The sequence below is a fragment of the Otolemur garnettii genome, unplaced genomic scaffold (genome assembly GCF_000181295.1).
Source record: "Otolemur garnettii isolate 467f Iridium unplaced genomic scaffold, OtoGar3 scaffold00075, whole genome shotgun sequence".
In the NCBI taxonomy this organism is placed as follows: domain Eukaryota; kingdom Metazoa; phylum Chordata; class Mammalia; order Primates; family Galagidae; genus Otolemur; species Otolemur garnettii.
In genome coordinates this window covers 470855-486357 of record NW_003852470.1, presented here as the reverse complement: position 1 = coordinate 486357, position 15503 = coordinate 470855, and the positions used below count along the sequence as shown (strand labels likewise).

Genomic DNA, 15503 nt, shown 5'->3' with positions numbered 1-15503 from the left:
GAATGCTTTTTCTGCATCTGTTGAGAGGAACTTTGTTTTTGCTTCTGTAGATAATGGTGAATTACATTTATGGACTTGCATCCCTGGGATGAAACCTACTTGATTGTGATGAATGATTTTTTTAATGTGTGGCTATAATCAATTGAATAGGATTTTGTTGAGAATTTTTGCATCTATATTCATTAGTGAAATTGGTCTGAAATTCTCCTTTTTAGTTGGATCTTTTCCTGGTTTGGGTATCTGGGTGATGTTTGCTTTGTAGAATGTGTTGGGGAAGATTCCTTCCTTTTCAGTTCATTGGAATAATTTCTGTAGTATGGGTATAAGCTCTTGTTTGAAGGTTTGATAGAATTCTGGTATAAAGCCATCTGAACCAGGGCATTTTTTTTTTTTAGTTGGGAGAATTTATTGTTTCTTAGATCTCAATTCTTGAAATCAGTCTGTTCAAAAGTCTATTTCTTCCTGGCTAAGTCTAGGGAGAGGGTGTGATCCATTTCCTCCACATTGTCAAATTTCTGGGCACAGAGTTTCTTGTAGTACTCAGAGAATATCTCTTGTATCTCTATGGCATCTGCTGTTATTTCCCCTTTATCATTTCCGATTGAGGTTATTAGAGATTTTGCTTTTGTGTTTCTAGTTAATCTGGCTGAAGGTTTGTCGATTTTATTTATTTTTTCAAAAACCAACTTTTTGTTTCATTAATTTTCTGAATGATGCTTTTGTCTTCAATTTCATTAATCTCTGGTTTAGTTTTGGTTATTTCTTTTCTTCTGCTGGGTTTGGAATGAGATTATTCTTCTTTTTCCAATTCCATAGATGGTTCATGAGTTTATTGATGCACCCTCTTTCTGGTTTTCAAATATAGGCATCTAATGTGATGAATTTCCTTCTACAACTGCTTTTGCTTTATCCCACAGGTTTTGGTAACTTGTGTCTTCATTGTTGTTATGTTTAAAGATTTTAAAGATTTCCTCTTTTATCTCTTTCTGAACCCAACTACCATTCAGCATAAGGCTATATAATTTCCAAGTCTTTGTGCGGGGGATAAATGTTTTTGTTGGAGTTGAGTTCCACCTTTACTGCCTTGTGGTCTGAGAAGATACAAAGTATAATTTCTATAATTCTTTTAATTTTTCTGAGGGTTGATTTGTATCCTAGGATGTGGTAGATTTGGGAGTACATACCATGGGCTGATGAGAAAAAAATATATATTCCTTAGCTTTGGGATGTTGTGTTCTGTGTATGTCTACTAAGCCCATTTGTTGTAGGGTCACATTTAAGTCCTTTGTATCTTTGTTTAGTTTCTGTTTAGAGGATCTGTCCAGTTCTGTTAGAGGGGTGTTGAAGTCCCTGACTATAATGATGTTATGGGATATCATATTGCTCAGACCCCTCAAGGTCTGTTTCATAAATCTGGGAGCATTTAAGTTGGGTGCATAAATATCAAAATGTCTTCTTGTTGTCTTGTTCCTTTGATGAGCATAAAGGGTCCATCTTTGTCTTTTTTAACTTTAGTTGCTTTAAATCTGCTTGTATCTGAAAATAAGATTGCAACCCGTCCTTTATTTCCATTAGCTTGAAATATTATTTTCCATCCCTTAACCCTGAGTCTTGATTTGTCTTTCAAGGATAGGTGTGTCTCCTGGAGACAGCATATAGATGGCTTGTGCTTTTTTACCCAGTCAGCCAGCCTGTGCCTCTTCAGCAGTGAATTCAGTCCATTGAGAATTCATTTATTGAGAGAATAAGTGTGGTGGAGTTCTATTCATCTTATTTTGTGAAAGTTCATTGTGTATTTTAACTTTTGTGCCATTATAGAAGCTAAGTTTTGACCTTTAGTTTCTAGGTGTTTACTTTGCTGGTTGTCTATTATGGTGATCAGTGTTGAGAATAGGTCTAAGTGTTGAGAGCTGGTCTTCTTGTGGCAAATTTCCTCAGTGCTTGTATATCCTCAAAAGACTCGATTTCTCCATCAGTTTTAAAACTTAGTTTAGCAGAATACAGAATTCTGGGCTGAAAATTATTTTGTTTAAGAATGTTGGAGGTGGTGAAATCTCTTTCTTCGTTTCTGCTTACTCAACCCCATTTTTTTTCCTTCTTTTTGCCTCATTGTCAGTGGAGAACATGCTGGCCCTTCACATCAGCAGCGGCCAATTATAACCTTGCCTAGGCCTGATTAATAGAAAGAAAAAACAACCACAATATTCATTATAAAATAATTTTTAAGACAATTTCCTTTCACTTAATTCTATTTCTCTGAAAAATATTAACCACCCCCTCAGTTCAATGCAAATGTACTGAGTAGTTTTTAAAAAGTTTCTGCAGTAGGAATTATCATAAGATGGCTAACTAGAAACAGCTTTAACTAGAGGTTCATGGCCAACTGGAGAGATATTGGACTAAAGTGGATGGAAGCCGAATGAAAGGAGCTCTACACTGAGAGGACTGCATGAGGTACACATCACCCAGGCTGAACCAAGTGGCGGAAACAAGAAAGTGGAAGAAAAACAACACTGCAGTGGTGGCACTGCAATGGTGAAGAGTGGACTCATCAGGGACAACCTATGAATTGAACTAAAAAGGTATAATTAACATATTAAAAAAGAAAAAAGAGGAAAAAGCTGAAAATACTCATGAGGAAGAATTTGCTGAAGAACTCTGGCAACATGAAATATCAGAGCAGGCTCAGCACCCATAGCACAGTGGTTACAGTGCCAGCCACATACACTGAGGGTGGCAGGTTCGAACCTGGCCCAGGTCAGCTAAAAACTATAACAACAACAAAAAAAAATAGCTGGGCATTGTGGCAGGCGCCTGTAGTTGCAGCTACTTGGGAGGCTGAAGCAAGAGAATCATTTAAGCCCAGGAGTTCAAGGTTGCTGTGAGCTGTGATGCCACGATACTCTACCAAGGGTGACATAGTAAGACTGAGGCTCTGTCTCAAAAAAAAGAAAGAAAGAAAAGAAAAGAAATATCAGAACAGATCAACACCTCCTGGGAACATCAAAGAAAATACAACAGAGAATCCCATCCACAGAGAAATTGCTGAAATATCAGCTATAGAATTTAGAATATGGATAGCAAATAAGATAATTGGAATGGAGGGAAAGATGGAAACAGAGAACCAAAAAACAGTTCAGAAGTTGTCTCAAGAAATTAATGAGTTCAAAGACAAAGTCACCAAGGATATGAGCATAATGAGGAAAGATATAGCAGAGCTTAAGGAATTGAAAAAGGTATTTAAGGAGCTTCAAAATGCAGACTCCTCAGAAATAGAGTTGAGCAGTGCAAAGAAAGAATTTAGATAAAGAAGACAAGACTTTGGACTATCCCAAGCATTCAAAGAGGCAGAAAAGTCTAGGCGCCTGTAGCTCAAGCGGCTAAGGCACCAGCCACATACACCAGAGCTGCCAAACAGCCCAGGCCTGCCAAACAACAATAACAACTACAACCAAAAAGTAACCAGGCATTGTGGCAGGCACCTGTAGTCCCAGGTACTTGGGAGGCTGAGACTAGGAATCACTTAAGCCCAGGAGTTGAAGGTTGCTGTGAGCTGTGATGCCAAGGCACTCTATCCAGGACATTAGCTTGAGGCTATGTCTCAAAAAAAAAAAAAAAAAAGGCAGAAAAATGGAGAAAAAGAACAGAATATTCCTTGAGAGAATTATGGGATCATTCCAAGAAACCAAGCATCTGAATTATAGGAATTCCTGAAGGAGAAGAAGATGATACCATAGGCACAAATTCTCTGCTCCAAGACATTATGGTGGAAAATTTTCCAAGTGTTGCAAGAGTCACTGAAATTCAGATAATAGATAGTTTCAGAACCCCAGCATGACTCAATCCAAACAAAGCATCTCCCAGACACATCGTAATTAATTTTGCCAATATTAAAATGAAGGAAAAACTTCTGCAAGCAGCCAAGCATAAGAAAAGTATTACTTACAAGGGAAAAGTATGAGGATGACTGCAGATCTTTCAGCCAAAACTTTCCAAACCAGAAAAGAATGGTCATTGACTTTCAATCTTCTTAAACAAAACAATTTCCAGCCCAGAATCCTATACTGTGGTAAACTGAGTTTCATTTGTGATGGGGAAATCAAATACTTCACTGACATCCACATGCTGAGGAAATTTGCCATGACACTACCAGCTCTACAGAAAATACTCAGACCTATTCTTTGTAACAAGCAACAGGATGGTACACCACCAAAGTAAATCTACCCAGAAATAAAGAACAAAGCCTAGCTTCCACAATGGTGAGAGCATAAAATTAAACTTTGGACTTCTGAAAAACAGGATGTCCAAAACTCTGCCATATCCATCAGTTCTCTCAATTAATGTGAATGGTCTGAATTCTCCTTTAAAGAGGCTGGCCCACTGGATACAAAAACTCAGGCCAGATATCTGTTGCCTACAAGAAACTCAGCTTACCTCAAAGCAAAATTAATTGGCAAAAGATAAAACAAGACTCAAGGTAAAAGGATGGGAAATGGTATTCCAGGCAAATGAAAAGTAGGAAAAAGCTGGGGTTGCAATCTTGTATGCAGATACAATAGGATTCAAACCAACATAAATAAAGACAAAGATGGACACTTCATACTGGTCAAGGGAAACACAATATGAAGAGATTTCAGTAGTTAACATCTATGTACCCTATCTGAATGCTCCTTGATATATAACTGATCTGAACAATATGATATCTTTCCACACTATAATAGTTGGGGATTTTAATACCTCATTGGCAATACTGGACAGATCCTCCTAGCAGAAACTAAACAAAGAAATAACAGACTTAAACAAGATCCTGGAACAAATGACTTTTATAGAACACTTTATCCTAACACAAAACCAAATAAACATTCTTCTCATGAGGTCACAGATGTCTTTCAAAATTGATCGTATCTTAGGTCACAAGGCTAACCTAAACAAATCCAAAAGAATAAAAATTATCCTCTGAAATCTTCTCAGACCATCATGGAATAAAAGTTGAACTCAACAGCAACAGAAATCGTCCTGCTCAGATAAAATCATGGAAACTGAATAACCTTATGCTGAATGATAGCTAGGTCTTGAGATCAAGAAGGAGATCATTAGATTTCTGAAATAAAACAATAATGAAGCCACAAACTATCAAAACCTGTGGGATACAGCAAAGGCATTCCTTAGAGGGAAATTTATAGCATTAGATGCTTTCATCAAGAAAACAGAAAGAGAGAAAGTCAGCAACCGAATGGGCCATCTCAAGCAACTGGAAAAGGAAGAACAATCTAATCCCAAATCCAGCAGAAAAAAGGAAATAACCAAAATTAGAGCAGAACTAAATGAAATTGAAAACAAAAGAATTATTCAGTAGATCAGAGAAACAAAAAGTTGGTTCTTTGAAAAGATTAATAAAATTGGCAAACCCTTAGCTAGACTAACCAGAAACAGAAAAACATGATCTCTAATAACTATAATCAGAAATGATAAAGGAGAAATAACAACAGATGCCACAGAAATACAAAAGATTCTCAACAATTACTACAAAAACTCTATTCCCAGAAATATAAAAATGTAGAGGAGATGAACTGATATCTGGAAGCACAATACTTTCCAAAACTCAGCCAGAAAGATTTAGAAATCCTGAATAGACTAATATCAAGTACTGAAATAGCATCAATTATACTAAATCTCAAAAAAGAAAAGTAAAGCTCTGGGCCAGATGGCTTCACACCAGAATTCTATCAAACCTTCAAAGAGGAACTAGTTCCTATAATGCACAAACTTTTCCAAAATATAGAGAAAGACAGAATCCTCCCAACCACATTCTATGAAGTAAAAATCACCCTGATCCTCAACCAGGAAAAGACCCAACAAAAAAAGAAAACTATATACCAATATCATTAATGAATTTCAATACAAAAATATTCAACAAGATATTAGCAAACACAATACAACAACACATTAAAAAGGTGATACACCATAATCAAGTGGGTTTTATCCCAGTGACACAGGGTTGGTTCAACATACACAAATCTATAAATATACCACATAACCATATGATTCTTTCAATTGATGCAGAAAAGGCTTTTGACAATATCCAGCATCCTTTCATAGTAAAAACACCCAAGAAAATAGGCTTAGAAGGAACATTCCTTAAGCTGATAGAGGCTATCTACAGCAAACCCACAGCCAATATCATATTGAATGGAGTAAAACTGAAAGCATTCCCTCTCAAACCTGGGACTAGACAAGTATGTCCACTGTCTTCACTATTATTTAACATAGTGTTGGAAGTCCTAGCCATTGCAATCAAGCAAGAGAATTCAAATGGGGGCAGAGGAGGTCAAACTCTCCCTCTTTGCAGATGACATGATCTTATGCCTGGGAAATCCCAGGGACTCAACTACAAAGCTCTTAGAATTGATCAAGGAAAATAGCAGCGTCTCCAGTTACAAAATCAATACCCAGAAATCTGTAGCCTTCATATATGCCAACAATTTTCAAGCCAAGAACAAAATCAAAGACTCTATTCCTTTTACAAAAGCACCAAAGAAGATGAAATACCTGGGACTATATCTAACAAAAGATGTGAAAGATCTCTGTAAAGAGAATTATGAAACTTTGAGAAAGGAAATAGCAGAAGATATCAACAAATGGAAAAACATACCATGCTCATGGCTCGGAAGAATCAACATCATTAAAATGTCCCTACTACCCAAAGCAGTCTATAAATTTAATTAAATCCCCATCAAAGCACCAATGTCATACTTTAAAGATCCTGAAGAAATTGTACTTTGATTCATATGGAACCAGGAAAAAACCCAAATAGCAAATACAATTCTTAGAAATAAAAACGAGGCTCAGTGCCTATAGTTCAACCGGCTAAGGCGCCAGCCACGTACACCTAAGGTGGCAGGTTCGAATCCCCAGCCCGGACCCACCAAACAGCAATGACGGCTACAACCAAAAAATAGCCGGGCATTGTGGCAGGCGCCTGTGGTCCCAGCAACTTGGGAGGCAGAGGTAGGAGACTCACTTGAGCCCAGGAGTTGGAGGTTGCTGTGAGCTGTAATGCCGCAGCACTCTACCCAGGGGGACAGCTTGAGGCTCTGTCTCAAAAAAAAAAAAGAAATAAAAATGAATCTGGAGGGATCACGTTGCCAGACTTCAGGTAATATTACAAAGCTATAGTGATCAAAAAAGCATGGTACTATCACAAAAATAGAGACACAGATTGGGAGGCACCTGTGGCTCAGTGGAGTAGGGCGCTGACCCCATATGCCAGAGGTGACGGGTTCAAACCCAGCCCCATCAAAAACTAAAAAAAGAAAAAAAGAAAAAAAAATAGAAACACAGATCTATGGAACAGGATAGAGAATCTAGAGATGAACCCAGCCACATATCATCATTTAATATTTGACAAGCCTGGCTCAGTGCCTGTGGCTCACGTGGCTAAGGCGCCAGCCACATACACCTAAGGTGGTGGGTTTGAATCCAGCCTGGGCCCGCCAAAACAATGACGGCTGCAACCAAAAAATAGCCAGGCATTGTGGTGGGCGCCTGTGGTCCCAGGTACTTGGGAGGCTGAGGCAAGAGAATCGCTTGAGCCCAGGAGTTGGAGGTTGCTGTGAGCTGTGATGCCACAGCACTCTACCCAGGGGGATAGCTTGAGGCTGTCTCAAAAATATATATATATATACATATATATATTTGATAAGCCTAACAAAAACATGCAATGGGGAAAAGAATCCTTATTTAACAAATGATGCTGGGAGAACTGGTTAGCCACATGCAGAAGACTGAAACTAGATCCACACCTCTCACCATTGACCAAAATTGATTCTCACTGGATAAAAGATTGAAATTTAAGACACAAAACAACAAAAATTCTAGAATAGAGTGTGGGGAAAACACTTGAAGATATTGGCCTGGGAAAAACTTTATAAGGAAGACACCTCCTAGCAATTGCAGCAACACCAAAAATAAATAACTAGGACTTGATCAAGCTAAAAAGCTTTTGCATAGCTAAGAGCACCACAGAGCAGACAGACAGCCCTCAGAATGGGAGAAGATTTTTGCATGTTATGAATCTGACAAAGGCCTGATAACTAGAATCCACAGAGAACTGAAATTAAACAATAAGAAAAGTGCAAATAGCCCCCTCTAGGTAAGTGATTTGAACAGAAACTTCTCTGAGATGACAGACAAATGGCAACAAACACATGAAAAAGTGCTCATCGTCTTTAATCATCAGAAAAATGCAAATTAAAACCACTCTGAGATACCACCTAACACCAGCAAGATTAGCCCACATCACAAAGTCCCAAAGCTGCAGACGCTGGCATGGATGTGGAGAGAACACTTCTACACTGCTGGTGGGATTGCAAGCTAATACAACCTTTATGGAAAGAAGTATGGAGAATCCTCAAAGAACTAAAAGTCATTGATCTTCCATATGATCCCGCAATCCGATTACTAGGGTCTGCCCTGGACCACTCCCGAACGACTGTTGGTCTTCCCTGGGCCACTCCAATGACCATGGGTCTGTCCTGGACCACTCCTGGATGATTGTGGGTCTGCGCTGGACCACTCCTAGATGACCATGGGTCTGCCCTGGACCACTCCTGACAACCATGGGTCTGTTCTGTTCCCTTTGTCAGTTTGTCCTTTCTCTGGGACCACATTGTCTTGATACTGTGGCTTTTTAGTATGTCTTGAAATCAGATAATGTGAGTCCTTGAAGATGGCATTGAATAGTCTTCTACATTTTCTTATAAATGTTGGAATCAACTTTTAAACTCTTACATAACCCCATCTGCTGGGGTTATGATTGGAATTTTTATGTCATTGTTAATAACATACTTATTCTATTTTCCAAATAACACAGTAAAGTGGGCTCCAAAACTAGGGTCCAACCTGGGACCAGGCCAAGGAGTTTCTTGGCTTCGTGCAGGAAAGAATTTAAGAGCAAGCTGATAGAGTAAAGCAAAACCAAGTTTATTAAAGGAAGAAGAGGAGAGAAAAGAAGGCTACCCCATAGACAGGGCAGTGGCTATCTCTCAGAGCAACAGAGAGTTTCCAGGATATACCTGGAATGTTAAGCAGAGCAAGAATTAGTCATAATATTGTCTGAAAGATCTTATGTAACGCTGGTGTTATTTTCTCCCTAGATGTGTGATCAAACTTACCTGTGAACCTGTTACATGTTTTAAAATATTTAATTCAATTTTTTTTGCTAGATACAGGACATTCCAATTTTGTGATTCTTTTTGTTCTATTTTGGTAATTTTTATTTTTCAAGGAACTTGTCCATTTCCTCTAAGTTGCCAAGTTTTTTGGAATACAGTTATTTATAATATAGGCCTACTGTTCTTTTAGTCTCTGAGGGATATGTAGTGATAATGGCTCTTTCCTGCTACAGCCTGCTTATTTGTCTTCTCTTTTCTTGTTAAGTCTAGCTAAGAGTTTGTAGTTTTGTTGATTTTTCTTCAGAAAACAATGCTTGGTTTGGGTAATTTTAACTGTGTTTTTAAAATTATTTTTTCTGCTCTTATCTTTATTATCTTCTTCCTCCAGTTACTTTGTACCTACTTTGATCTTTTATTTTTCTACTTTGTTAAGGCAGATTCTTAGGTTACTAAATTTTAGGTTTTTCCTTTTTTCTGCTTAAAGCTATAAATTTCCCTCTAAGACCTACTTTAGCTACATTCCAGAAATCTGGATTATGTTGTATGTTATTTATCGTTCTTTAAATACTTTCTAAATCCCCTTGGGGTATCTTCCTTGCTCCATAACAAATATTTGGGTTTTCCTAGTAACCTTGTTGTTAACTTCTCATTTAATTATCATCAGGGAATATATTCTGATTGGTCTTGATTCCAGTCCTTTTACATTTATTGAGACCTGTTTTGTGGTGCATGGTCTCATCCACCATGACAAACAGACCGTGTGTGTTTGAAAAGAATGTGATGCCACTGCTAGGTATGAGGTCCTATGAGAGCAGTTAAACCAAAGTGGTCAACATTATTGTCCACAGCCTTGTTTCTTTACTGATTCCTGTGTAGTTCTATCAGTTGCTAAGAGAAGGGTGTGAAAATCACCAGCTATGATTTTGGAATTGTCTGTTTCTCTTTTAATTTTGCCAATTTGGGGGACTATTTTTGTTTGTTGATTGATTTGGTTGGTTGGTTGTTTTGAGGCAGAGTCTCACTTTGTTGCCCTGGGTAGAATACTGTGGCATCCTCATAACTCACAGCAACCTCAAACTCCTGGGATCCTCTTGTATCAGCCTCCCAAGTAGCTAGGAATACAGGTGCCCACCACAATGCCCAGCTAATTTTTCTATTCTTAGTATAGACAGGGTCTTGCTCTTGCTCAGGCTGATCTCAAACACTAAGCTAAAGCAATCCACCTGCTTCAGCCTCCCAGAGTGCTGGGCTTACAGGTATGAGCCACTGAGCCCAGCTGGGATCATGTATTTTGAACCCTTTGTCAGACATGCTGTGGCTGTGCGGTCTGCCTGACAGAAGCACACTGATGTCATTCTGAAGTGCTCCTTTATGTCCTTGTCTCTGGCGTCATGTAACCCCTCTAGTTCTTGTGGGCTCACAGTAGGCACCACAGGGCATTTTCCATCTATTCACTTCCAACCTATCTGTGTCTTTGTACTGAGGGTGTTTCTGTTCCCAACAGCGCATAACTAGGTCTTCCTTTCTTAGCTATTCTGACAATGTCTGCCTTTGAGGAGGAGTATTTAGTCCATTAAAGTTTATGTAATTTTGAATTGGTTGGACTTAGTCTCCATGTGACTACTTATTTTTGTTTGTTTGTTTGTTTGTTTTTCAAGGAAAGACTTTAATAGAGGGAAAAAGCAGAATGGAAACTGACCAGGTGTCAGCTCTCCATTTGACTACTTGTTTTCTTTTTTTTCCTCTTTTTGTTGTTGTTTTGTTGGTTTTTATTCTTCCTTTACTTCCCTTCGTTTGGATTATTTTAATATTTTTTACATTTTTGTTTTAATTTCTCTATTAGCTAGTGATATTTTTGTGTTTTTAATTATCATCATTTAGCATTTAAAGCCCACAACCTTTTCACAGTCTACTGAGAGAAAAATTTGTACTGTTCCACATAAAAATATGTAGGAACCTGACAACTACATAGAACCATCTTCTGTCCTTTATGTCACAGATACACATAGATCACCCATTATGAACTCCACAGGGCAATGTTAAAACTCTTTCTTTAAACAGTCACATGTATTTTGAAGAAGTTAAGAAGAAACAAAATGTTTTGTATTACCTTGGTAATTAGGGTTCCTGGTGTTCGTCATTCCTTTCTAATGACCCAAGTTTCCCTCTGGTACAATATCTCCCTGACCTGAAAATTTTCACTTAGCATTTCTTAAAGTACAGGTTTTCTGATGGCAAATTCTCTTAGTCTTATTTCTATCTTCAAGTCCGTATTTCACCTTTATTCTTGAAGGATATTAATAATTTCTTGGGATATAGAATTCTGGGAAGCAGATTCCCAGGGTTTCATGGAGAGTGACCCTAAGTGGAACCACCTACCCCCACCCTTGGATCTGGAGTACATGTTACAGTGCTTGCCAAGGACATGGGCCAACTTGAGGAGTTTGTGATAGATATCCAGAGGAAAAGCATCCTGTTCATGAGGAATCCTCTCCGAGCTGGCCCCTTCCACAGGCCAGCATGGCTCTGTGGGGCTGGCAGCTGTGGGGGGCAGCACATGTGACAGACAGCATAGCTCTGTGGGGCTGGCAGCTATGGGCCAGCATGGCTCTGTGGGGCTGGCAGCTGTGGGCCAGCATGGCTCTGTGGGGCTGGTAGCTGTGGGGGGCAGCACGTGTGACAGCCAGCATGGCTCTGTGGGACTGGCAGCTGTGGGCCAGCATGGCTATGTGGGTCTGCCAGCTGTGGGTGGTAGCACATGTGACAGGGGAGCATGGCCTGTGGTCTGTGCATAGGTGGTGAACTTGGTGTAGCTCCAGGTCCTCAGATGCATGTCATCCTGTGTCCAGGGTCAGACACTTGAACTCTGTCACTGGAGTTGTTGGCTGAGGCCCAGTGGAAGGGAAAGTCAGCCCATTCCTGCCCAGTAGGTCAGCTCCTATCAGGATTAAATGCTGCCCCTCCAGGACACGAGGTCAAATGTGTGCAGCCCCCAAGCAGCTGGACACAGAAAGGCTGCATGGGTCTGATAAGGAGCTGGATGGTCCCTCCAAGTTTTTCCTCCTGAGGCTATGAGTGGGGCCTTAAAACTCTTGCACTGCATAGTCACTGGACATAGGCTGCCCTTGGGAAGGAGGCATGATCTGGGACCCTGAAGTGGCCCAGGTGACCCCAGTCAGCATCCACTGGGGTCCAGTCCTCACACTGTGGGTGCATGTGACCCCTCAGTGTCTGTGCTGCCTTCCCCCAGGGCCTTCCTATTGTCCATATTGAGTGTACAGTGGGAACCAGAACACACCCAAAGCACCAGGGCCTGTCCAGGATCCTCTGGGCATGCTGCAGCCAACAGGAGGCAAAGAGAGGTGGCCCTGGGCTCCTGGGTGGTTGCTGGTGCCAGTCTGATGAAGATGCGATGCTTGGCCTCTCCTTCATACCAAGGAAGGTGGGAAGGGTAGTGCTGTCCTTCTCGAGGACTCAGGTACCTTCTGCTCTCTGACAGGTTCTATCTCGTCAGCGGAGGGGTTCCGTTCATCATCTGTGGCGTCACAGCTGCCACAAACATCAGGAATTACGGGACAGAGGACGAGGATACTGCATAGTGAGTACAGGGCCACCAGGGGTGGGGGTTGTGGAGAGTGGGCCACCTGCCCAGAGGAGGGCAGCCAAGGAAGGCTGTCACTCTCTGCCTGTGGACCCTGAGCTGAGGCCCACCTGGGCAGGGGTCCAGCTACCTGCTAACTGTCCAGGTGCTGCTGTGAGGGATCTCATGAGGTAGAGCAACCAGTCTTGGCCCCAACCTGGAATGATCACCCAGGCTGTGACCTTACTCTGCCTGTGCTGCCCACAGATATGTGGAGCCCTTCCTCTCTAAAGACTTAGTTTCCCCCATAATCTCTTCCTGTGGACATGGGAGGCTGGGTTTTCCTTAGAAAAGAAGGGGCTGAGGAACTAGGTACAGGGGCTCATGCCTGTAATCCCAGCACTCTGGGAGGCCAAGGTAGGAGGATCACTTGAGCTCAGAAGTTCAAGACCAACCTGAACAAGTAGGTCTCTTTTGAGTGAGACCTATCTCTACTAAAAATAGAAAAACTAGCTGGACCTTGTGGTGGGCACCTGTAGTCTCACCTACTCAGGAGGCTGAGGCAGGAGGATGGATCAAACCCAGGAGTTTGAGGTTTCTGTGAGCTAGGCTGACCATGTCACTCTACCCCTGGCAACAGAGTAAGACTCTGTCTCAAAAAAAAAAAAAAAAAAGCTTGGGAGACAAAAGCAATTTGAGCTCAGCTAAGAATGGAAGCCCCATCCCTGAGTAGTGACAGATCCAACCTAGCCCACCTCCAACATTCCTCACCATCCTGGATGCCACCTCCTTCTCGTGCTGCCCAGGACACCAGGAACACCTGCTGCTTGCCCGCCCTCTCTCCCCAGGACCCCCTTACCCATGCCATCCCCCCACACACCTGGCTTCACCCACCCAGATCCATCCTCCGGGCCTGTCCAGCCTGGCAAACCCAGGGTGCCTCCGCCCAAGCTAGCCCAGGTCACCTTCCTGTGGCTGCCCTGCCCTCCCATAGACACTGGACACAGACCGTCTCAGGGCAGGTGGGCGGCTGGCCTAGGCCACTTGTGGGCGGGTCCAGTCCTGTACAGCTGCCACGCCTGGGCCAGGCCTCAGGCTGGGTTGGAGGCTCCCCAGTCTGGATGCACGGAGGCGGAGTTTCCGCCGCAGCCGGCCCGCCTGATGCGAGTCTCCCCACAGCTGCTGGATGGCCTGGGAACCCAGCCTGGGCGCCTTCTATGGGCCGGCCGCCTTCATTGCCCTGGTCACCTGCGTGTACCTGCTTGGCACTTATGTGCAGCTCCGGCGCCACCCAGAGCGCAGGTATGAGCTGCGGGCGCGGACGGAGGAGACTCAGCGGCTGGCGGGGCCTGAGGGCGGCCTGAGGGTGGCGCGGCCCTGCTCTCCGCCAGCCCGCGACGTCCCCGCCGCCTCGCTGCTGCAGAATGAGCACTCGCTGCAGGCCCAGCTGCGGGCCGCCGCCTTCACGCTGTTCCTGTTCGCTGCCACCTGGGCCTTTGGAGCGCTAGCCGTGTCCCAGGGCCACTTCCTGGACATGGTCTTCAGCTGCCTGTATGGTGCCTTCTGCGTGACACTGGGGCTCTTCGTGCTCATCCACCACTGTGCCAAGCGGGAGGATGTGTGGCGATGCTGGTGGGCCTGCTGCCCCTCCCGCACCGACGGCCCTGCCGCAGAGCCAGGGACTCGCGCAGCGCTCCACGCCAACGGGGATGCGCCATGCCTCGGCCAGCTGCGGGGCTTCAGCCACACGCCTGGCCACTGCAAGATGACCAATCTGCAGGCCGCCCAGGGCCACGTCAGCTGCCTGTCGCCAGCCACCCCGTGCTGCGCCCAGATGCACTGCGAGCAGTTGATGGAGGAGGAGGCCCACTCACACCTCCATGAGGAGGATGCCTTCAGGCACGACCCCCATCTGCACAGGTGCCTTAAGGGCAGAACTAAGCCACACTACTTCAGCCGGCCCCGGACGTCCACCGAGCTGGAGTACGCCTATCACATCCCTTCCAGCCTGGACGGCAGCCCCCACAGCTCACGCACAGACAGCCCCTCCAGCTCGCTGGAGGTCCCAGCGGGGGCTCACGCGCTGGCCTGCTGTGCCCAGGGTGACCCTTTCCCCCTGGTCAGCCAGCCAGAGAGTGACAGCGCTGTCCTCTATGGCTGCCCCTCAAGGCTGGGCAGGGAGGCAGCCCTTGGCCCTGGCCACTTAGAGATGCTCCGGAGGACACAGTCTCTGCCCTTCGGGAGTCCTGGCCAGAATGGGCTGCTCCAGGGGGACCTGCAAGAATGCCTGCCATTCGGCACCGACCGGACGGGCAACATCCGAACGGGGCCCTGGAAAAACGAAACTACAGTGTAGATTGGGGGTGGTCTTGTCCCTGGAGGAGCCTCAGAGCTGTCTGCCACGTGAGGCCTGTGGGGGTTCACCAAAGTGGCCAGCCCTTTCAGAAGTGGTTCACACCCCCAGCTGACTCTTCCCTGTGAAAGAGCCTAGCAAGGGAAAAAAACACTCTTGCCATGCCCACCTCTGCTGATCCCAAGGTCAGATTGCCTGTCCACCCACAGTCACACCCTCTGGACAGCATCCAGTCCCGGGATTCTGTCAAAGGGAACCCCCTCCAGTGGCTCCACACTGTGTCTGAGGCCTGTGGAGCCCTGGCCCCCTGCTGACCCAGCCTCAGAGAGGCTCCCTCTAGTGTCCCTTGTGTCCCACATGTGTCTTAGGCTCTGTCCCTGGCTTGGCAGCCTGGCTG

General features: G+C 43.9%; 1 protein-coding gene across 1 annotated transcript in view; it reads left to right on the top strand.

The window, feature by feature from the left end:
- Window positions 1-15109, top strand: part of ADGRA1 (adhesion G protein-coupled receptor A1) — a 42367-nt gene extending 27258 nt beyond the window's left edge. The window contains exons 4-5 of the mRNA XM_012807783.1: window positions 12673-12771; window positions 13933-15109. Coding sequence (XP_012663237.1) covers window positions 12673-12771; window positions 13933-15109 — 1276 coding nt within the window. The remainder of the gene's footprint in view (window positions 1-12672; window positions 12772-13932) is intronic.
- The last annotated feature ends 394 nt before the right edge of the window (window positions 15110-15503 follow it).